Raw genomic sequence first — 23,514 nt, forward strand, 5'->3', positions numbered from 1 at the left:
GCACCTCTTGTTTAGCCATGCCAGTGTAGTTTGATTTTAGTGCTCTAAGTTGTATCATTTCTTCCTGCAGCACTCAGCCACCCTCAAAGCAAGACATTTCAATGAATTCAACTTGCATACTTTAAGAATTTGCATTCCAATAGAAGTCATAAACCAAGGAATATTAAGTTTGCTCATGGAATGAAAACATCACTCTTTGCCCAGATCCCCCAGATGCAAGCAGGGTCCAGGTCCTCAAATCCCTCAGAGCTGGCACCCTGCTCCCCTGCACAGCACCAGCAGATTGCCTTTTTTTGCCTGATTTTTTTTTTTTCCTGTTTGCAGCTGTGCTGAGGAGCTCAGAAGTTCCCTGCAATAATTCTGCAGCCATCTCTGGATAATCCATTTCCTGCAGGTCCCACACGGAGCAGTGCAGACACAGCCACGCTGGAGATGTCTCAGCATCCCCACGGCAGGAGGCCCCTGGAGCTGAGATGGAAATCCTTCCCCTCCAGTCCTCCTGCACTGACCAGGCCAGGAGCCACCGGGAGCTGCCACACAGCTCAGTTCTTTGGAAATTACAGCCCCAGCCAGCAGCAAACGAGGGTGAGTTCAGTGATGCTCCAGCCCAGGAGCCCTGTGAGGTCAGAGCTTGGTGCACCCAAGGCAGGGTGGTGCTGGCTCACAGGCTGAGAAGGGAGTGATCTCCCTTCACCTCCCTGAAGACAACTCTTTCTCCCCATTTAGGACACCAGATCCTCCTCACACCTCACCCAGCCAGGCCAAAGAGCCCAGGAACTCCCAAGTGCAGCACCCTGACACTCACACCATTTTCTTGTGCACACACGTTTTAGAGGCACAACATTTCCCAGCTCCTAATCAATCAGCCCTCTCCTAACGAGCACTTAGCATCCAAATTACCTTTCCTAAAGGCCATTTCGCAGAGAAGGGTTTCATGTTGTCATCCAGTCTGCCTCTGCTGCCTTCCAGGAGCTCATAAAACAATTATTGTCCCACTGCATTGTCACTTCAGCTATGGATGCAAGCAGCTGATGAGATTGATTGCTTCCACAATACCCAATTAACCCACTCACTCTGCAAACGATTGACTTAATCAAAGGCAATTAGTGCTTGAATGGCTACAGCAGACAGAGAGCCAGGATTTAGGGGATGATTCAGATAATGTTGTACAGACATCTCCTTGGCCTTCTGAGGGAAAACATCTTCACCAGCGCTCAGCTCAGAGCTGGAAGTAGATGAAACCTCAGGTTGGTGGTGTGAGGTGGCACAGAAAACACAAGGGCCTAGGAACACACACTTCTCTTTACTGATAAAAGGAGAACTTGCAATGGCTGATGTTCCTTTTTTTCCTACTTCTTCTGCTCACGCAGAGCCTGGAGAACCAAGCAGTTGACCAGACCTCAGTGACCAACAGGTCCTGAAATGGTAACTTGCCTCTGACAGTCAGACCAGTCCTCTGAGCAAAGTCAACACTATTTTACAAATCCACCTTCAATACTGATTTCTTCCACAGCATCTTCCCCTACAATGTAAAGAAAAAACCACCCCAAGAGACTCAGTCTGGAGGCAGGACCACATCTCTGTAGAAAGGCAGGTGTCAGTGCCCTCAGGGATTTTTCCTCTAGACAAATCACCCCAAACTGGCACAGCAGAGACCAGACAAAGCCTCAGCACGGGAGGGTCAAGAACAGCCCATGACACCTAAAGCAGAGGACAGAGATAATTTCAGATCATGTGAGGAACAACTTCACGCCTGAAGCCAAGCATGGAAAACCAATTCTCCAGATCACTACAAAAAGATACTGTCACCTTGATTTTGTAATGTTAGAAGGTGATCCCAGGTGCTGGGATCACTGTGGAAAATGGAGCCAAATGCACCATCTCTGTGGAAGGTCCATGGGGCTGAGCTCAACTACACATCCAGATCCTGAGGCTGACAGAAAGAAGACAGGTCTGTGCCCCCACACAGGCAAGAGGCATTTAAATGCAAGGTTCATCTTGCATTTAATTTAATAAAATGCAAGGTTTCCAGTCCCACTCAATCGTGAGTACACTTGCCTTGGTGGCTCACAGCTGAAAATCCAAATTGCTTCTAAGCAAAGCCCCAATAACAAAGCTGAAATCCATTAAGCCTGTGATGTTTGCCACTATTTAAATCTGATTAAAATTGTACATGACACCACTAAGCCGAACAGTCAGAAAACACTCCTGTCAAGTCTGATGTTTCTCCATGTAATCCAGACCCCCCTTCTTTCACCGGGTTGTCAGCTAAAAGGAGCCACAATAAGAGATCATGTACCTAATCCAGCTTCCTAAGCTGTTTTTAACTGGTTTCTTTAATCACATGTTAGGATTCCCCGAGGAGCAGCTCTCAGGCGACAAAGACATCAGCACAGCCATTCATCCTCCCGGAGGGATCTCCTGTGGGATCCCTTGCCCCTTGTGCCCACTGAGTAAGGCAGGAACAGGGCACACACTGCAGTGCTGGGGGAGCCATCAAAAATGGAAATGTGTGCCATAAAAAATGGGAAATCACAGCCACTGGGCCAGCCACTGCAGGGTAAGGTGCTGCAAAGGACACGCATCAGAGAAAAATCTTCTTTTGGTGGAGTGGTATTGATCTCCCAGTGAGCACTCACCTCCTCTGAAAATGCTGCGTGGGAGCAAGTATGAGGAGAAAACAACAAATTATACAATTCCCAAGTCTTCACCTGACTGCTGCAGGCACATCAGGTTTAATACAGAAGACAGCCACATCCTCCCTTTTATCAGTTTATCTTATAATTGACCATCGATACAGTACAACTTCCGTGGTAACTTAATTATTGAGCAAGTGTTTACATATTAAAGATAAGACCACAGCTGGCTGCTGCAAGCACAATTTGATTGTATCTGCTGGGAGATGTTAAAACCCCTTGCTACCGAAAATGTCTTTACTGGAAGCCTTGTACTTACATTGCTGAGAATTGAATGTGGAATCTAATTTTACTTGGAAATCAAATGCTTCCTCTTCGAGTGGCATCCCTGCAACACCCACCTGGGAGCCGCTGGCTGCTCGGAGAAAAAAATCCTGTTACAGGTAAATAACCTTCAGGTTTTGCTCTTTTGAAGGCAGTCTTTCATAACCAAAGGCAGATGAGAGGTGGGAGGCTGCCGGTGTGATGCTGATCCCGTTTAGCAGCAGCGAGTGCACCCAGCCTGATTCAGCTGGAAAGCGTTTGGGGGCAGGCACGCGGTGCTAACCCACAGTAACACCCTGCAGTAGCTCCCTTCAGGAGCTCAGTGCTGGCAGCCAAGCCACTCCCAAACCACAGGGCAAGGATCCTCCTCGGGCAGGACAGAACACTCCAAAAAACCCTCGCTGCAGGCACTGTGAGCTCCTGCTCTGGAGCTGCACAGGAAGGTGTCCCACAGCCTTCCCTCCCCGCACCCGAGGAGCTCTGCCACCCTCCCTCACCATCCTCCCCCTGCCCAGGGATGCCCACCCAGAGCTGGTGCTGCCTGCACCTCTGCAAGGCAAGACAGAGCCCACCTGCAGCCCCACATGCAATGGCTCATGCAGGAAGCAAAGAGTGAGACTGAAAGAGGACAAGGAACCCTTTCACCCCACCTCAGGCACCGCAGTGGGGTTCACCAACCTGCAGCTGCTCAAAACACCTCCAGAGCACCAGGAGCCACTGAAGGTCTGAATTTTACACAGGCATCCTCAAACCACACCGAGGGCATCAGGCTAAAACAGTCTCTGGGCCTGAAGGGCTTTTGATGCATCTGTTCCCCACACCAATAAATAAAACCTCAGCCTAGGCAGCTGCTCACACAGATAAATGCAGGCAAGGATGAGACGAATTTAAACCCCCAACAGAGCTGTAGAGGAGTCAGCAGAGAAGTCCACCACAGACTTTAGATGAGTTTAGGACTCTCTGCTCTGGGGTGTCCTGGAATAAAGCATTCCCCCACACAGGCAGCATTTCCATACAACCACAAGTCATGGAAAGCCATTCTCACATGTAGCATTCCTCATTTTCTGCTTTGAAGAGAAATCCAAATGGCTTCGAGCAGATCTGATGCGGTGCTGCTGTTGCCTCCCAAATGTCTTTTATTGAGTGTTCAATGCATTTACAGTGAAAATTCATACAGGAAAGGAGAATTTTTTAATTTAGGACTCGTTTCTGTCCTGGCTGCTGGTGTTCCAGCTGTCCCAGAAATCAGCTGGTACACGATGCTCTGGCAGCTGTGCATCAAGGAAGGAGCATTTGGCAGCACAGCCAAACCTCCAGGTTGCACAAGGACATTTGCACACCTTGATTTTTCTAGAACTATCACCTGCCATTCCCTGGAGCAGCATAATCCCACTTAATGAACTCCTGGAATTATATAAATCAAGGCTAAATTCTGTCCCAATAAATCACGGACCAAAATTCCCACTGACTTAGCTAGGCTAAAATTTTCTTCCACCCTCTGCAATGCATGAAAGCTTGAAATTCAGTCCCTGCTGAGCAGCCTCGTTGTCTTTTAGGTATTTTGGGATATGCTGTTTGTTACTGCCATGCCTGTGTCCCTCGGGGGCTGCCCTGGTTATGAAATTGGAGGTGGCTGCTGTGTCTGCACCTCAACAGCAGCAGCATTTGTAAAACCAGTCCCATTCAGCTGGGGAGGCACCTCCCTGTCCCATTTCAGTGTAAGCATCCCACAGGTGGGGTGTGGACAGCTCCTCCACTGCTGCTCTGGAGATTTCAAGGTGAAAACTCGGGTGAGTTCACTACAGGGGGAAAATGCAGGTGGGTGTGGGTTGGTGCTGGCAAGGAAGAAGCATCAGCAAATGCTCTGGTTCAGAGCTGAGGCTGATCTAACTCAGCTGCATCTCTGGCAAACTCCAGAAAAAGACATGACCTCACCCTGGAGAATGTTCTTTATCTGGTGAGAGACAGAAACTGCCCAGCCCTGTGCAGGTCTCTAAAGTAAAACGGATCTTTCTGTAGCAGAAATTAAATTAAGCTGCCATGAGTTGCCATGAAAACAGCCTTTCCCATGTTCTTTGTCATCCTATTGCTTCCTGGTTGCTCCCTTCTCATTAGTGGAAGAAAGATGCCCCAGCTTTTTGCTCCTGTGTCATTACTCAGGGAATGTGAATGTGCACAGTGTAAAATCACTGAGAAACACCAGACTGGAGCACCAAGAACTACCCTCATAAAGCACAGAAAATACAAAGGGATGGTTCTCCTGTTCTTTCCTTAAATGTTTATCATCCAAGACATGGAGAACAAAGCCTTGTACTTCTCTTCAGCTGTCTCCAGTTGGTATAGGTCCATTTATCGACTGCAAAAACTCAAGGTTACAGGAACAGGCAGCCTGAGCAATATCAAAATACGCTAATTCAAGTTGCTTGACCTCAAACAGGGAAAGCTCAAGGACAGGAGTGAGTCATGAGAATTATAGTTGGGGTGTTTCACACATTCATTGATCTTAGTCTATCCTCAGCAGCTGGACTGATTCTCCTGGGAACTACTCAGGGCATCCCCAGGGAGCATCCAGAGCACACCCCAAACACAGGCAGCACATTCAGCTGCCACAGGCTGGAGGGGCTCAGACCACCTCACCCATGAGAAACTGCACTAGTTCAGCAAATTCAGCCAACCTCAAACTGACCACAAATTCAATGCTTTTGATTTGAGTTGATAAATGTAAATATTTCTGTTAAAGGATGACACAAAACGAAACGACATTTCTTAGGTGTGCTTTTTTGAGAAATATTTTGCACAAAGCCCTTAGATGGAGAACAAAAAAATAAAAAAAAAAGACCAACCTCCAACTATTTAACTATTTAAAATTTCATGGGGCAGCCCTTATCCCTCTCAGCTCACACCCACGCTGCTCTGCTCCCCCTGCATCGCTGCTGCCTCGCTTCTTGCACAAGAGCTGCTGCTCCTTGCCTAATTATAGAAGCTTGGATCAGAGCTATGCTGAAGGCAGCTTGACAGAACCAGCTGTTAAAATTACAGCTGGATCCTAAACTAGCTGTGAGCATCCAGCTTTAGCTGGCAGTGGTGCTACCCCCCTGCCAGGGCTGGCTGCCAATGCCTTGCTTGGCCGGCTGCTCTTCCTCCCCTAAGTTCAGACCCACAGGTTCTCACCTGCAATTTTTGGCTGCCTAAATGCTTTTCTGCTTTAGGGGAGTTGAAGACATCAGAGCTTTTCTCTTTGCTAGATGTTTTTCTTCCTACAGCAGCTATCTGTAAGATCCATCACCGCCCCATCACTCTGTCACTGCAATGTTCATGGATTTCCTGGAAAGCATAACAGCAGTCGCTGGCCTCTTGCCATAGCTCAGAGAGATGGAAAAAATAAAAATGCACCAAATTTAACTCTAAAAGACGAGCTTTTGCATTTGGAGCCCTCTCCTTTGCCTTTTGGTGGCGACTTTGTGCGGTGTATCCTTGTCACGGCAGGGAAGTGGTGCAGCATCTTCCCTCGATTCCCACAGAGCCCCAGGAGGCGGCAGTGCTCCCCAGGAGGGGTCTGCACCAAGCCTGAATCAGCACTTCCAAACAGCTCCTGAAAGGCACTGAAAGGCTTCTCCAGCTCCTGCTCATGTGATGCCAGTCCTGTGGAAATGTCAGCACATCCTGGCATGGCAGTGATGCCACGTGTGGGTCCCTGCCACAGCCCTGCTCCCTTGCACAAGAAAAAACAACGGTAAGACAAACCACGCTGTCATCTCCCCTTGCATCCTCCTCCTGAGTTTAGTTTGCTAAACAGCCCTTTGATGTGCCTTGTCTTTACTGCAGCAAAGTCCTGTTTGATGTTTACACCATTTGTACTGGCAGGCTGCTGACAGGAGCAAGGCTGGGACCAGCACAGGCAGCTCTGCAGGACAGCCCTTCCCAAACCCACTGGGGATGCTGCCAGTCTGGCTGGGGCTCAGATCTGCTGCTGGTCTGAGTGGAATGTTTTCAACTGGATCCATTTCCTTCCAAGGTAATTTGGTTTAATGTTTGTTCACTCACTGAGTGAGTTTTTGCTTTGCTGTGGGTGAGGCTGCAGAGAGCAGAGGTGACCTGCAAAGCATCTGCCCCCATCCACTCCCCACGGCAGCAGTGCCAGGGCACACCAAGGCAGAAGAAGAAGCAGTCATTTGTTTTAAAGCAATGACTGCATTTCCCTCAAACCTCCAAGGAGAGGATGGGGAAAGGTTTCTTGGAGCAAGTCCTGACACAGAGTTGTGTAATGCTAAATGCATAAAGGATTATACTGGGAAGACATGAAAAGGAGACTCAGCATCAGCAGTGGGGACCCATCTGCTTCAGCTGAACATGCTTCTCTGTTAACTTTCCTCCTTCAACCAATTCAATCTTTCTCCAGAGCCTTTCATCTTAAACTCTTCCTCCCTATTAGACAAAAGGTTTTTGAAAAAACACCCACCCAAATCCGGCCTTAATTCCCCTTTTTTGTACCCCAAATCGACAAGTGCCAAGGCACGGATGCCAGACTTCCCACAGCCCCACTGGGGTCATGCCTTGCTCCTGGGGTTGCCAACGTCACACTGACACACGCCAGGTGCTGCACAGGTGGGGGGGGCTCAGAGCCCCCCAGGAGGGGCTGCACCCCCACGAGGGGGTGTTTTGGGGGGCAGCTCCCCAGCCTGGCTGCCAGCGTGACGCGCGTCCCGGCTGCGCTGATGTCAGCCTGCAGAACAGAAGCTGCTCTGTGGCTGGGCAGCAGGAGAAGGAGGTTTCTGTGCCAGGCAAGGTTGCTCGTGCTTTAACCCACTCCTGACTGCAGCACATCAGCCTCCAGTGACCTTGGTGCTGGGCTGGGAGAGCTGCAGGGTTTGCAGTTCCCATCAGGCACTCACACCCAGCCCTCTGATGGAAACCTCTGGGCAGGGGCTGCTTTTGGGGGCCTCTGTACAGCACTCAGAGCACTGCATGCAACAAAATGCTCTTAAGCATCCTTGAAATGCTAAAATGCTCCTTGAAAAAAAAAACAGTAGTGTAGGCTGCATCCTTTTTGGAGAGGGCTAGAGCCTGCTGCCACTTAGCCTGACATCCTGCATGCTCCCCACTGCTCCAACGACCACAAAGAGAAGCATCAGCAGAACCTGCACAGCACCAAGCTCACAGCAGGCTGCAAAACTCAGTCAGGAAGCCAAATTCCCTGATACAATCCCTGCCTGGCTGTGATGCCAAATCACTGCATCCTCTGGGACACAGATACAGGGCAGAGGTCCATCCCTGTGCCCTGGGCTCCTCATTCAGCCCCAAATCAGCCTGTCCAGAGCTCAGCCCCACCTTCAGCTGCCCTGGGTACAACCACACACGGCCTGGGTGCCCCAGTGCCAGGCAGAGCAGCTGGGAAGAGGGAAAATGCAGCCAGGCTTTGGGACCCTGCAGCCAAGCCCTTACAGACAAGGGCAGGACTGAGAGCAGAGATTGCAGCAGAGTTTTGCTGAAATCCAGTGAGAGCCAAACCTGGTGCTTTGGTTCAGACAAATACTGGAATCAGTTGCTGGGAATTTACTGAAAAAGGTGATTTAACAGAAGGCACCACTGATGCAATCCCAGTGTGCACACCAAGCACCAACATGCACTGCAGGCAACTGGTGCCATGGCTCCCTACCCCAAAGCATCTCCCCCTCCATGCCCACATCTCTGCTTTGCAAAAGCCAACATGAACTCTCCACAAAATACCAGATTTTTGCTGCTTTTTAACCACATGCTGCTATTACTTTTTTATTTCCATCTCTAGGTCTATGAGGAATCTTCTTACAGGGATTGGAAAGAGAGGCTAAGACAGCACGAAAAAGCATCCCACAGTGAGGGATGCTCCACAGATCCTGTGGCAGCCACATCTTCCTGATGCATGCTGCTGCCCTGCATCACAAAAACAAGAGCTTCCCATCAGTGAGGGGCAGAGCAGAAAATTACAGAGCTTCTCTCAAAGCCCTGCTCTAATGCTTGAGCCTTTCAAGCATCAGAAGAGAATTTAATCCATTTTATAACTAGCATCAGATAGCAGTGACATTAAAAAGCAGTCAGAGCAAAGCAGCAACTTCTTTTTGAGGCTATTAAGTAGAAATAAATTAACTTATTTCTTTATATTGAAAATTCTTCTCTATGGACTAAGATCAAGGCTGGCTAAAGCTTTTGACAGCTGTTTGCCCATCAGCCACATCTGCATTGAGGTTAAATACAGATTTACACTCACAGAAACTTCTGAAAAACTCAGACCTTTGGATCAAGATGCAGCCAGTATTTTCAGAAGTTCAACTCACAAAATGTTAGAAGAGCCAATTATAATTAGGCTTTTTCTACATTTCTATATATGGTGTAAATCAGGAGGCAAGTCACTGGCATTACAGGAAACATGCCAGCAAAAAAGCAGAATGAGGAGAAAATAAACTCTTTATTTGCACAACACTATTCACTTTACAGACACCTAACGCAGCCAGGGCTTTCAGGGCATTTATAAATTCCCAGCATTATGTGGCACTAAAGCTTTTACTGTGGTGCTCAGAGTCTAACGTGACCTGGTGTTTATACAGTGACATTTCAAACCTCATTGCCCTCAGCAGAAACTTGGGTTTGGGTACAGGAACAGAAACATCACAATCCCTGCAGAGATTCCAGCACTGCCCCAAACTCTGAGCAGGCAGTGGGGATTAGAAACTGATTTTGTTTAGCAGAGCACTCATGGCCCATGTACAAATCCAGATGCCATTGCAAAACTGGTGACATGAGCTGGTGGAGCTGCTCTGGCTTTGGACACTGGGACACCCAGACACTGGGACACCCAGACACTGGGACACTCAGACACCCAGACACTGGGACACTGGAACACCCAGACACTGGGACACTCTGACACTGGTGGGGCTGCCCCAGGCTGGTGCTGCAGCCCCCGAACAAAGGGCGTGTGGAGCCAGGGCTGCACTCCCACACCAAAGGCTATTTTTAGCACGAGGAGATGTTGTAAGCTCATAAGGAAGTGGGGGAAGGGAGAAAAGGTTTAAGGACAATGAAAAGCAAAGGATGCTGAAGGATTTCTGTACCTTGTCAGGTCAGAGAGGAGGCACAGCCCTGCCCTGCCCTCGCCGTGCAGCACAGCATGGAAATGATGGAGGATTGCTTCACACACACACCAGCCCCAAAGCAGGCAATGCCACCCAGCCCTGGCAGGCACTGGGATGCTCCTGCACACCCCAGGGCACCCAGGCAGGTGACCTTGCTCTGCAGCACTGCGCTCTCCTCCAGCACACGGTGCCCGGACAAAGCCTGGTGAGATGCTGCTGAGAACCCTCCTCATGGCTGCTTTTATCTCGTGGTTTCTCTTACTGCTCCTGTGAGCTCTGTTTCCTAAGGAACCAGGGCTTCTGTGAGCATTGCTCATCCATCTCTCCCTCTGGCTTCTCAGCATGCTGGATAATTTCAGCCAGATGTGGCTCCTGTAGTTCCTGAACACTCCTCTCTCTTTCTTGCTTGGGGTAATTTTAAAAAATCACCCTCATCCCTGCATTTTGCAGAACCACCCTTGTGGTGAGACACTGCCTCTCCTTCTGTGAGGGGCTGGCATTTACCTGCTCTCAGCTTTCCCCCAGCCACACCTCCATCCTGCTCTGTGTTAGCACAGCATCACCCTGAACACACTCAGACCTTCACCTGGGAAAAGCCAGGAGAGCTGCCTTGGAGCTGGAGGAAATATAAAGAGGAACACCAGCCAAGGATGTGGGCTGCACTAGGGGAAAAAACAACAGTGAACTAAATCTTCCTGCTGGTCTGCAGGAGAGAAGCTGAGATGGCAGCTGGCGACCATCCTGACCACACACACGAGCTGGCTCCAATCCTTCCAGTGCTAAAAGCAGCTCTTGATGTAGCTGACAGCACCTCAGCAACAGAGGTTTGGTTTAACCCTCTTATTTAAGATGCAGGTCCAGTGTCTTGTCAGCAGCTAAAGGATGCTACAGGAAGGACTTACAGCACTTCTCCCCACTTGCAAGGAGCTGGTTTCACACATCAGCTCTGTCTCACCTTTATCAAGTCACTCCCATGGGGGGATGCTCTGGCCATGGAGCAGGTCCAGTGGGATGGAGCAGTGTTCCACACAAAGACTTCCAGACAGCATCAACCAGCACAAGCAATAGGAAAAAAAACCCCAACAACACAACCCACCTTTGTCTCTCTTGCGCCTCTCATGGGAGCCCAAATCTGGAAACACTCTGTCGCCACAACCCTCACACTGCTACAGTGCCCTGAATGGGGACTTTGTTCTTTGTTTAAACCTTCCCACCAGCACTCTTTTCTCTCCTGGTCCAACTGTCCTTCCCTGCAGCACAGGAGCTGCACCAAGCCCGAGCAGGGCAGTGATTCCCTGGCACACTGAGCCTGTGGGTGTGACAGGACCTGGGGAAAACACCCTCTGTGTGGTAGCACACATCCTACCACAGCTCCACCCCAGCCCTGTGCAGCATTCCAAACCTGCACACTGCACAGGAGGTGCCCTGCTCCCTTTTCCACTCTCACCCTCTCTTCTTGCAAACACAAAGATCAGAAGACCCTCCCTCCATCCATCCATCCATCCATCCATCCATCCATCCATCCATCCATCCATCCATCCATCCATCCATCCACCCCACAGTGCCACCACACCTCCTGTCCCCAGGCCCCCTCCACCCCTGGGCTTCACTGCAAAGTTTGGCTGCAAAGCAAAGGGAGGGGAAGGTTCTCCTGTGGCTTCACACCCCCTTCTGCACCAGCATCTCCTAAAGAGTGCTCAGGGCTCAGCAAGGGCCACCAGCAGCCCTCAGGCTGATGCTTTATTTCTCTGCTCAGTGCTCTGGGCTGTCTGATGTGCAGAAAACCCCGTGTCCTCTGAGGCTGCCATTAGCACTGGTTTGCTCCCTGGGTGCTGCTCAGCCCTGTAATTTGTTTCTGAGGCTGTGAAAAAGCCCAGAGCAGCGCTGGTGTGGCTCTGACACCCACAGCTCCTCACGAGCTGGAGGAAATGGGGTAAGAGACAGCAGAGGATCAGGTCTGTCGGTTAAAATAATTGGATTTTAACTGCAACACTGCTCACTGTTTTGTCTGATGAGGCCCAAAATAAACTGCATTACATCACTGCAGGTCACACTGAGCTAATAAGGGTCTCCTCCTCACACTGGGAAAGGACATTTTTGTGTCCCCTGTGTTTTCTCCAGTGCTTTGCACTCAGAGCTCCTCCCAACTGTGTGAGTGCAGGGGAAAATTAATTCAAACTGCTGCCCAAATTATGCAAGAGCCTCATGGAATGGAAAGTGCACATTAACAGATTTTACTATTTTAGGGTGTTCTTTTATGTCTCATAATTTATTTTGCCATCATATTTGCAGACAAATAGGAAACAACACAGAAGCCAAGTAATCCTAAGGGTGCTGACAGAAGATAGTACAAGAAAATAGGCAGCACCAGAGAAATGCTACCTAAATAAACCTGAATAGTGACAACATGATCCAGCCCACAGCACCATAAACACAGGAATACAATCCAACAGAGCCTAAAGCCCTGACCATCACTGACTTTGCTAACATGCCCAAAGTTTTGCCTGTATCTTCCAGCTTTCTCAGCAGCTCCAGTGGAAGCTCACAGTAGCACCACATTATTTTACTCTGCAACACAAGAGGTCATCCCACCCATCTGTGGATGTACCAGTCAAATAATCCCAGTCCTCCAACTTCCACCCCAAAGGTCAGGGTTCAAACCTTCACCTGCTGCAAATCTGGATTCCTCCAACACTTTCATGGGACCTATGACAATTTTTATCAGCTGAGGAGCCCCAGCGTCCCGAGACCAATGAATGAAAGCAGTGAAATCAAAGTTCAAATGGAAAACAATTCAAATTTTTTTTCTCAGCCACATTCCCATTCTCTCATCTGTAGTTTGAGATGCGTCAGAGCAGCTGCACATTGTCCAGTTTTTGTCATCACAGTGCTCCAGCCCTGCAAATACTATTCCCTTTTGCCTACTCCACCTCTTCCTTCATTAAAATAAATCCCTTTGATTAAGAGAAGTCAAGAGCACCTAACTGAACTAACTTCCATCAGGTTTTCCTGGAAGCACTGCCATAGCTGCCATCTATCAACAGCAGTGGAAAACAACCAAGCTTTTAAAAACGGATCAAAATATTTTTAAAATTTATCAAACCTTGCAACTGCCTTGAGATACAGATCCAGACTTTGATGGCAATTAGAACTGTCCCCTGTTTCCAGGAGAATTCAGCACCCATGCCCCATTAAACTCCTTTAGGAGGGACAATTAGCTGGAGACTGACAGTAATTTTGCCAGCTCATTTACCAGAAGGGATAAAGCCAACCTGAAACATGTTAATGTGAGAGTCTCAAGCCTGGCATCATTCTGTGCTGCTGTACAAGAAATGTGCTGCTAGAGAAAGGGATGTGGCCACGGTGTTAATTAGGATTGTTGGGGTGTAAATAATGTTTTGTTTCATGAAGTCTGGCCAGGGCAAACAAATTATTTAGCTCATACTACAGCTGAATGAAGAGCTCAAATGTATCAGAGGATGTCTCTGAGAATCAATAGTGGATCACTGAAACATTTAATCACAGTTTTACTGATCTCACTGCACCATCTCAACTCTGCAGTCCATGGTGCTGATCAACTCATCAAGCACAGAACCATCAGTCAGAAACACCAACGGGGCACAAGCAGCACATGGGCCTGTGCTCCAAGGCCTCCCGGGGCAGCAAGGAGCTCTACATCTCCCTCACAGGAGTCCCCACTGTGATCTCCCCCCGAGGGTGAGGGGCTGTGACTGCAGGTACCACAGCACTGCCCAAGAGGGGACATCTCACTGGGGGCTGGACCAGGACCCAGGGATCCACAGCCAGGCTCCTGCCAGGCTCTAGAGCTGGTTTCAGTGCCCAGCACTGCCCTCACTGGGGATTTCTGCACATGGGAAGTGTCCTTGTTGCCCAGTTCTGATCCTGCAGCCTGGCATCACTCTGCATCCCACGAGGCAGATGTTTCCCAGCAGTTTGGGAGATATGCAAGACCCTTTGGGGCAGCTGCTGCCTTTGCATCCCACACTGCCTCCTACTCATCCCCCTCCCCAGCAGCTGAAGTTTGCTGCATCCTCCTGCCAGGCTGCCCTGCTCATCTGACACTCCTGTCCCCAGGCTCATTTCTCCTGGGTCTGGCAGTTCAGCTCTGATAGCTTCTGCTTGGCATCCACAGGCTCCAGACAGTCTCTCCCCAAAGGATATTCTGAAAGACACTGAATTTCTGACCCGAGTTCCATCAGGCTGCCTGGAAAAGGATGTCGCTCAAAACTATTCCAATATAGCAGCTTCTTATTTTTCATGCAATTATTGAACAAACATCAGAATGCAAAATAGCCCCTGGGATTGGAAAATGGAATTAAATCTTCCAGCAAACACGAGAAAATGGATACTGACATTTCTATTAGCAACAAAATGTTTCATGCTTAGAAACTGGTAACCTGACACTGCCCCAGGGAATTCAGGAGGGCGAGGAAAGATGGTTTGAGACAGCATTAGGAAGGAACAGGGATAGAAGTACACCCCAGTGAGACAGCTGGATGTGGGGTGGGCAGCACAGTGACAGAACAGCCCCATGGCACTGGGATGGGACAAGAACTGCCCAACACACCCAGGAACATTTCTGCTGGGGGCATGGCCTCGGCAGTGCTGAGTTAATGCTGGACTAGGTGATATTTACAGGATAAACGATTGTGTGCATTCAGAGTGCTGCCTTCCCACAGCACACAGGGCTTTCCCTGGGCTCCCTTCTCAGGACACGACCCCAGGAAACATCCAGCCCCCAGCCTGAGAGCTGAAAACTGCATCAGCAGCTGGTCTGCAGGACAGGCTGGAAGGAGGAGCACTTTTTGGCACAGGGTGGAGCAGCCACACCTGGGGCTGTGATGGGGCAGCAGAAGGGGAAAGCTGGCACTGCGAGTTTGGTGTGTGCATGCCCAGCTTTGTTTTGTTGTAACATCAACCTGGTCCCCCTAAGGAGGAGCCACCTCAGAATTTACTGTCCAGAACAAGCAACAAATGACATCCCAGATGCACAGGTATTTGTGTGGCTCCTATGCTGGGTTTTGGAGGTAGTGCCATTCTCAAAGACAATTCACAACCTAAAATCACTTATACACCACTCACACGATGCCCACAGCCTGCTTCTCTTCCCCTCCTCCTCCCCAGAGCACTGCTCACTGAAAATGGCTCACCCTCTTCTCTTCTATTCTGTATTTAATGGTTTTTGAACTTCAAAGAGAGGTGAGAAAACCCTATCACTTCAGCATGCAGTCAAATATGATGCAGCCACATTACTGAAGAACACCTACAAAATATGCTGCTAAAATAAACTCCCCTTTGAATACTTCTTATAATATCTTTCAGAGAGCTCAGAACACACTGCCCTTCTTCCCACACAGCACTGAAGCACCTACTTCACTTTAACCAGGTACACACTCTTCTCAGAGTCAAAAGGACTCATCATGTGCTTAAAATTATTCATTTTTCTCAAGTACTTGGTTGAATCCCAGCTTTTATACCCAGAAGTTGGACGGTAGAAATAGGAAACATTATTCTTGGGTGGGTATTATACAGACATTGGCAGATACATTCAAAAATTATCTAAGAAATCAAACTATTTATTGCTAATAGAACACGTCCGACTCCAGCAGACAGCTTTTTATAAAACCTGAAATAAAAATGCACCTAATGTACTCTCTATGAATATGGATACTCCCCACACACTGTGTGCCTCATGTACACAATACAGCAGAGCTGAAATGCTCAAAACATAAATTGAGAATATATGAGATCAGAATTTAATTGTGGTTTTCATAACAGCAAACTGCTGGAGCTACCTGCATATTATTAGTCTTGAAAAGCATCATGAAAATAATATTTTAACCTTTAATCTGTAACATGGTCTTTGCTAATAAAATTATCCCAGAGTCATCCAAGCACATAGCTGGTGTCAACTACTTAATACGCAGAATAAATTAAATGCCACTTACATATAGCAAAGAAATACCCAGCTAATTTAATGCACTTTGACGCTGGTGCAGCCACACAACAAACACGGTGGAGCTCTGTGCCTCCTCTTCAAATCCTGCAAGATTTGTGATCAACCCTTCTGCAAGAAAATCATCCAACCCACTGCTCTGCTACCCCAGCCCCTGGCAAGGCCACTGTCACCTGCTGAAGGAGCTCTGAAAGGAGCTGTGAAGGGAGTTCTGTCACAGCAGCTGCACCTTTGCCAAGCCCTGCCTGTGCTCCAGGGAGAGCAGTGCCACTGCTGACACCTGCAGCACCTGCAAGGACAGGGACAGGTCCCTGGGAGAGAGGGGACGTGCTGCACACGGCCAGCACCACCAAACCAGGCTGACAGTGCTGCTGCTCTCCAGAGCAGAAGTCACCTCGAGGACACCAACACCCTTTATCTGCACTTCAATCCACCTCACACCTCCTGCTCCAGAAACAAACCCACTGCTGCTTGGCCTGACTCGCTCCTGGTGAACAGCCCGTGGAAATCAACAGAAAGACTTTGATTTGTTTCCATCAGGCATCCAAATTCCCAATATTCCCAATCAAATACAGGGAATACCAGGAGGGATCTTGTGCAAAAGACCATACTTCTATTTAATGACATATGGGCAATAATCAACATAAAGAACATCAACAGAGAGGAAGAATATGGAAGGTGCTGAACATAAAAGAAATTATCAGCCAAAAGTGTCTTTCACTACCTGCAGAATAAGGCTCCTGCTTCTCACTGTGGATGAACTCTTTTCGTTCATATTTGGCTCTGATCCACTGCTCCCGCAGTAACCTGGAAAAAAAAAATACAAAGAGAAGGAAACATGGTCCAAGATACACTAAGAGAGAAGTCAAACTATTAATTCTTCAATGAAAGCACAAGTGTGATTTAAAAGTCTTCCAAAAATTGCATTGCACAGTCTGGAGTCAAGGGTTTCTTCTGCTTACAGTTGGACAACAATAAATAATTTCCTTGTACATCCAATTTTATTGGAAACTTATTTTAAAACAATGCACAGCTTTAGCAGAACAGCCTGTCCCCACCCACCCAATCAGCCTCTGTAAAAAATTCCCTCAGTATATGAACCATTTCAGACCTAATTTTCTCAGGCCACATTCTTCAGGGAACAGGGTGAGTAAATGAAAAATCCCAGCCACATACAAAAGAGAGATTATTGCCCTGAAGATATCAATACAGAAGCAGAAGGTGCTGAAAACCCATCTGGCCAAGCTCTTCCAAACTCACAGCCCATAATGCCAAGTTTAAGGAAGCAGTCTCTGATGCATGGCAGCAAATATGATTAAAAAGTATTTTACTTTTAATACTGAAATAATACAGATGACCTATACACCAAGACCACAATTTCCAAAAAGGAAAAAAATACCCCAAAGATTCCTTTTTTTTTTTTTTTCTATTTTATTTCAGCATGAGGGCTTGAACCAATGAAGTAACTTTGATCTGGAATATGCTGGAAGTTGCTTCAAACCATTTTTAACTGAACTTATTTCTTAATTGCCCTAGAACCCTAAATAGCCCAAGCAGGCAGATCACACTCAGAAATAAAGGCATGTGTTATCCCAGCTTCACAGCAGACATTTTGGAGCTGCCTACACTGAAGACAGTAAAAGATCCCCCAGCACTGAGTGTGTTTTGTAAAACCATCACATTTCAACACATCAACTTCTCTGCCAATGAAAACTATTCATATGCTTAATCACCTTTTCTTTTTTGCTGATTATGCAAACTAAATGGTATCTTTTCAGCAGCCACATCCCAGAAATGCTCAAAGAATATAAACATACCAACACTGCTTATGAAAATTCATCTGCAGGTACAGCAAACACACTTAAAAAATCTGCAAGACACTGTCCAATGAGAACTGTGGCTGTGATTGGTTTCCTGGCAATAAAGGAGGAAATAATTACATAGATTTTGTTCCCCCCATTGTGTCAGCTCCTTGGTTGGGGCACCACCTTCTCCCCAAGGCTCAGGGAGCACCACTGCTTCCCTGGCCCCAAACCCAGCTGTGAGCTCCTGCTGTAATACAAACAATGCCCCAGGTCTGCCTCTGCCCTTTTCTCCTGTTCCCTTGACTGACCTTCAGCTGTTACACATCTGCCAAGTTTGACTGTGAGCTCTGAGCACCCATCTCCCTCCTGCTGCCACCCTGTGCTGTGCTCTGGTCTGGGTGCAGCCCATCCTCAGGAGGTTCAGGTGTGCTTTGTGCAATCTCAGAAAGCTTGGAAGGGACCTTAAAGCTCATCTAATTCCAACTCCCCTGCCATGGGGCTGCTCAAACCCCATCCAGCATCCAAAGGGGCTTCTCTGGATCCAGCAGGATGCCTTTTATGGATCTGATATCCAGAAACATAGAAACCTGATGACCCAAAAGGTGGCACCCAAATGCCTGCTCTATAATGCTGTCCCTAATCAGCAGAGCTACCAAAGTTAAATTATAAAATAAACACAAATACTTGAATTTACTATTCTTCTTGCAATTTTTCCTGGCCAGCTGCTGCGGACAGCTTGTTATCACTGAAGGCAAACTTGGACCTTTTCAACAAGATGATTTGGGATCGAACTGGGAGGAAGAAAATTCACACCACCCTCAGCTCCAGCTGACGTCAGTGGATTCAGCAGGAGCTGCAGCTGCTCCGAGTTCTGAGAGTCAGCCTTCCAGCATGGGGCTTTAAATACAGCACAAATTAAGGTTCATGTGCAGCAGTGGGGAAAGTCTCCTGCTGCAGGATGCAGATTGTGCAGCAGACACCCTGCAGGGCTCATCCCTGGGGGAGCAGGTCCCTGCCTGCCCACGGCATCGCTGCCCCAGAGCTCTTGTGCAAGGGGGCAGCCCCGGGGCAGCCAGCAGGCACCACGCCCCAGGGGAACCCTGAGCAGCTGCAGAATGCTCTAGCTGGCCTCTCTCAACATCTGGCCCTGAGCAGGAGTGGCTGCAATGGAATCCAGCTGTGCCACCTTCCCAGCAGCTTCCTGGCATTCACACACTCTTCCCCTTTCCTTATCATCACAAAGCCAGGCTCTTTCAGCAATAACTTCCCAAAACCCAGAACACACCAGAGAGCAGCCCACAGTTTGGACAGCTCAGTGCAAGGCCACCAGCTGCAGCTTCTGCTCCAGTGGTTATTTATAGAAAGCAGAACAACTCCAGTAAAAGAAACCAAAACAAAAACCCAACCAGGACAGCGAGGAGTTCACCATCTCCCTTCCCTGCAAGGGAGAAGCTGAGCAGGGATTTCACCACATTCACTCTCTTGGACTAGATGCAATCCTGCCATAAAAAGCTGCTGGTGCTAAACCCCAGTTTCACCAGCACAGCTCTGATGAATTCATACAGGAGCAGGAGTGTGTCCTGGGATCTGCAGGGGCTGAGAGCAATTCCAGGGCAGAAGATCTCAAACCACACAGGGATTGTATGAAAACAGCCACCACTTCCAGTAGACTGCTGACCTCATCTTAATTTAAGTATATACTGAGGGACTTCAGAACTATCTGTTTTAGTTGAAATGTACTTTTCCAGGCATGAATATGTGTGTAGGTAACCCAGGGCAGGCATCACATAACCAACATAGAAACCTTCATCCAAATCCACCTTTGACTCCAAAAGGAGTTCTGTGACCAAAAAGCACTGTCATAGCAGCCCCCTGGTATTTTACTGCATTTCTGGTGGTGGGATAATGCAGCAAATCAGCAAATATATTATTTGTGTTTGTTAAAAAAAATGTAAGTGCATCATTCCTAAACTGTGGAGATGCACAGCTTTCAGCATCAACTCCAAAAGCTTTAACAGCCCACCTAAAGTCTGTCAGGCTGCTGGTTACAGGGAACTTGTCATTTTTTGGCAATTAGAACAGAAAAGTCCTTGTACTCATCAAAAACCTAGAGGCAAATCAAAAAAATCCCACCAACAAAAAAAAAACATTAAGGAAATCCACATTTCCAACAGAATAATGAAAAATTCATCCCCCAAATGGGAAAGGACTGAGCTTGACTGAGGGACAGCAGGTCCAGAGATTGACAAAGCACTGCCAGCACCATTGCAGGCACTTGTTTGCTTTCCTGACCACCCACATGAACACAAGGGCTCTGCCAGGGGCCAGCGAGGAAGGTTCCAGAAGAAGCCACTGGAGCAGCTTTATCTTGGTCCCACCTACTCAAAGCTCACAGCAAAAAGCACCACAGGAAAAGCTGCTCAAGCAGTTTAATATCAAACTGTGGCTGCATGGCTTCAGTGAGCTGTGTGGAGGAGGTGCTGGCCAGCCAAATTCAGTCTCCAGTTTATTTTTTTCCCCAAGACTGATTTTTTCTCAGCTGGGCTGGCTGATGCACTCCAGAGCACACCCACAGATGCTGCACATAGAAGCTGTGGCTTTTCTGGAGGCATATGACAGACAAGAAGCCCCAGGCAGAGGTGAAAGTGGCCCAAAAGACATCAAACACCACACACCACCACTGCCTAACTGCATCCTTGTGAGGCACCATCAGGTCCAAGAGAGACAAAAGAAATTAATGACATCCAGAAACACCATTTCCAGAAGCCAAATTTGTAGCTTCTGGAATTTGTCAGAGGTTTTTCCAGAAAAAGCCAGCATGCTTTCCACAGGCAGCTTGGTGGATGCAGCTATGCCAGGTTTCTGTCAAACAACTGCTCTAATGAAATTTTAAGTCAGAGTTCAGATTCTTTGCTCAGACTGCAAGGAGAGCCACTGCAGCATAAAAAGCCTGTCTAGCTTTACACTCTCTTCCTATCTAGTAAGGTCTTGCTGTGAGGACTTGCTTTTAAAGAGCTTTGTGGAGGCATGAGACAGCTGGGGGCTTCTTCAGGCTCGCTGTGCATCACTCAGCTTGTAGAGCCTGAGGATTGATGTGCCATCCCCCTGCCAAGACCAGCACCCCACAGCACGCTGCCAGAGGAGAGCAAAGAGACAGGGGTCTGGCTCTCAGGGCATAAAGCCCTTGCATTATGGATTTGGAGAAGTTAAAAATTATTCTGAGTATGCAAAATCACAACATTCTCAGTTAAAAAGCTAACAGGTTCCTTTTTTGTTTGATTGCTTACATGCACTGTCCATTACACCCCAACACTAGTTTTCAGAACAGTTAAACACCAATTAAAAACATGTAGGAAACAGCCTCTTGTCAGTACTACCTTAACCTTGTAGCAATTTCCTTTGGAAATTAAAGGAATCAATATGAATTAAGAGGTTTACAAGCTAACAGCAAAGAGAAAATGAACAAGAAGAGAAAATCCTGTGGCTGGTGAGGATTGAAGGACTGGGCAGATCTCAGCACTTGGGTGACTCAAAGAATTCCTGAGGCTGAGTGCCCAGTTTGAGGCACCAAGGAGGCTCCACCACCTGGGAATGAAGTGATGAGCAGCCACTCCCAGTGGCCACCTCAAACTTTGCACCCAAGACTTCTGAAAGCTGTGAATGTAAAATCTGAAAATGCTTATTAGTAACTAGGAACCTGAGCAAACCTCAGTTTTACCCCTGTGGACATTATGTAATGAAGGTTTTATATCTATAAAGCTTTTGTAATCTATGAAATACTGGCAAAAAGAGGTGACAGAGGAAGTGGTGAGAAGTTTGCACCCCTGGGTGCCACAATGCCCAGGCATGGCAGAGGAGGGGCCATGCAGATCTCCCCACACCAGACTGAGGTGATGGGCTTGGAAACTCCTCTACAAAATGTACCAAACTTCAAATGATAAAAAAAAAAAATCCAGAAATCTCCCAGGCAATTTTCCCTCTGCACATCTCAATCAATACAAAAAGGCACTTCAGCTAATAACTGCTGATCTTTGGATGAGCACAGGGATGACTCCTCAAGGTGTGTGCCTCTCCCTGACTGACGTCTCCTCTCGCTGCAGGTACCACAGAACCAGCAGAGCCCAAGCCCTCTCACCCTGCCCCATTCTGCTGTGCTGACAGCCAGCACACTGAACTGCTCTGCACGAGGAGCAGATGTAGCTCCCACTTATCCAAGCAGAGAGAGGAGCAGAGCAAAGCACTGCAGCTCGTTCTCAATTCCATGGGATGAGGCTCTGCATTCCCAAATCAAGCACCAGAAAACCATGGGAAGTGTTGGGCAGGGACAGGGATGTACTGCCAGTTCTGCAAAAGCCCAGTAAGAGATTATCTCACTTTCTTCTGTCAGTTTTCAGCCAAGGAAAATACTGAACAAAGCCTTTTTCCTTTGCTTTTACTCAAGTGAGTACCTGCTGCTGAGTGGTGACTCAAAACTCGGCCATGTGCTTGCAATGTAGCTGCCCCACAAAAATCTGTTTCACAGCTCTCCATCTGCTGCTGTGGTGTACCAAGCTGGGCCATGACCCTTTGTGACCATCCAGAGAGAGGTTTTGTGGTTTAAATTCCACACCCAAAGCTCTTTGGGCCAACACTGTGGTGGGGTGGGAACATCCCAGAGTCTGGGACTCATTTCACTGTTAGGGACTCCCCAGAGGAACAGGAGCTGGCTGCTCTGGTCACTGTCCCTGGGGCATGGGTGCTGGCAGACAGAGAAAATGAGAGGAAAGAAGGGGATTTTTTGTTTTGGGGTTTTTTTTTGTATATTATTCATATTTCGCATAGGAACTTTCCCTGGGCAATTCCAGACCACCCCTCCAACTCCTCTAACCTTTGCCAAGTGTCATGCAGAACCAGGAAGCTACAATGGGGTTTTTGAAGGATACAGAAGCCAAATCCAGCAGGCAAACACCATGAATTTCCCAAAGAGCAACCACAATGTTGTAGGCAAGAAGAAAAAAGGACAAGCTGGCACTGCAGCACTTCTTCCCTCTTGCCCCAAACTTCACAATTCTTCATGCAACCAAAGCAGAGGGAATCCAGAAACAGCATTACAAAATTAAGAAGCTTCACATGAGCCAACAGCTGCCCGGGCACTGCAGCTGTCCAGCATGTGCTGCTGTTGGAATCAGAAGCACCAGAAGCTCTCAGTGCTGTAGAACATGGTTGGAATCATTGCCAGTGCTGGATGGAGGTGTCACCCATGGCAAAGCTTCCCAGGGCTGCAGGCTGGGAACAGCTCATGCTATTGCAGTGACTGGACTGCAGCGAGGCGGGGAAAAGCTAAATATACATCCCTGTAAAAAGCAGCACTCCCCTGCACTTGTTCAGCATGTCTCTGCTGAGAGAGCCCTGAACAGGAGAAAGAAACACAACTGGGCACAGCACCCTGGAGACACTGCCAGGGTGAAATGTGCCCACAGTGCTGATCCTGCAGCAGTCAGGAGATTCTCTGCTCCTCTGAGAGGTCACATCCATCCCCTGCATCCTGCTGCTGTGGCAGGGACCCAGCAGTGCTGGTCCAGAGAGCCCCTGGCAAGGCAGAGCCCAGGCTGAGCACAGGAATCAGCCATGCAGGCTGTAATTGTCCCAGTGCAGAACAGGCACAGGAAGCTGGGACCAGAAAAGGG

At 48.2% G+C, this 23,514-nt stretch overlaps 1 protein-coding gene and 1 long non-coding RNA gene across 2 annotated transcripts in view; one reads left to right on the top strand and one right to left on the bottom strand.

The window, feature by feature from the left end:
* The window catches only part of ADAP1 (ArfGAP with dual PH domains 1), a 50,203-nt gene that overhangs the window by 12,866 nt on the left and 13,823 nt on the right, over positions 1-23,514 (bottom strand). Inside the window, exon 4 of the mRNA XM_064389877.1 lies at positions 16,768-16,850. Coding sequence (XP_064245947.1) covers positions 16,768-16,850 — 83 coding nt within the window. The remainder of the gene's footprint in view (positions 1-16,767; positions 16,851-23,514) is intronic.
* On the top strand, positions 718-2,032 carry LOC135281207 (uncharacterized). The gene is made up of 2 exons (XR_010347926.1): positions 718-1,247; positions 1,371-2,032. It is a non-coding gene; the product is annotated as an uncharacterized LOC135281207 (long non-coding RNA).

Source organism: Passer domesticus, chromosome 15 (assembly GCF_036417665.1).
Source record: "Passer domesticus isolate bPasDom1 chromosome 15, bPasDom1.hap1, whole genome shotgun sequence".
NCBI classification, from domain to species: domain Eukaryota; kingdom Metazoa; phylum Chordata; class Aves; order Passeriformes; family Passeridae; genus Passer; species Passer domesticus.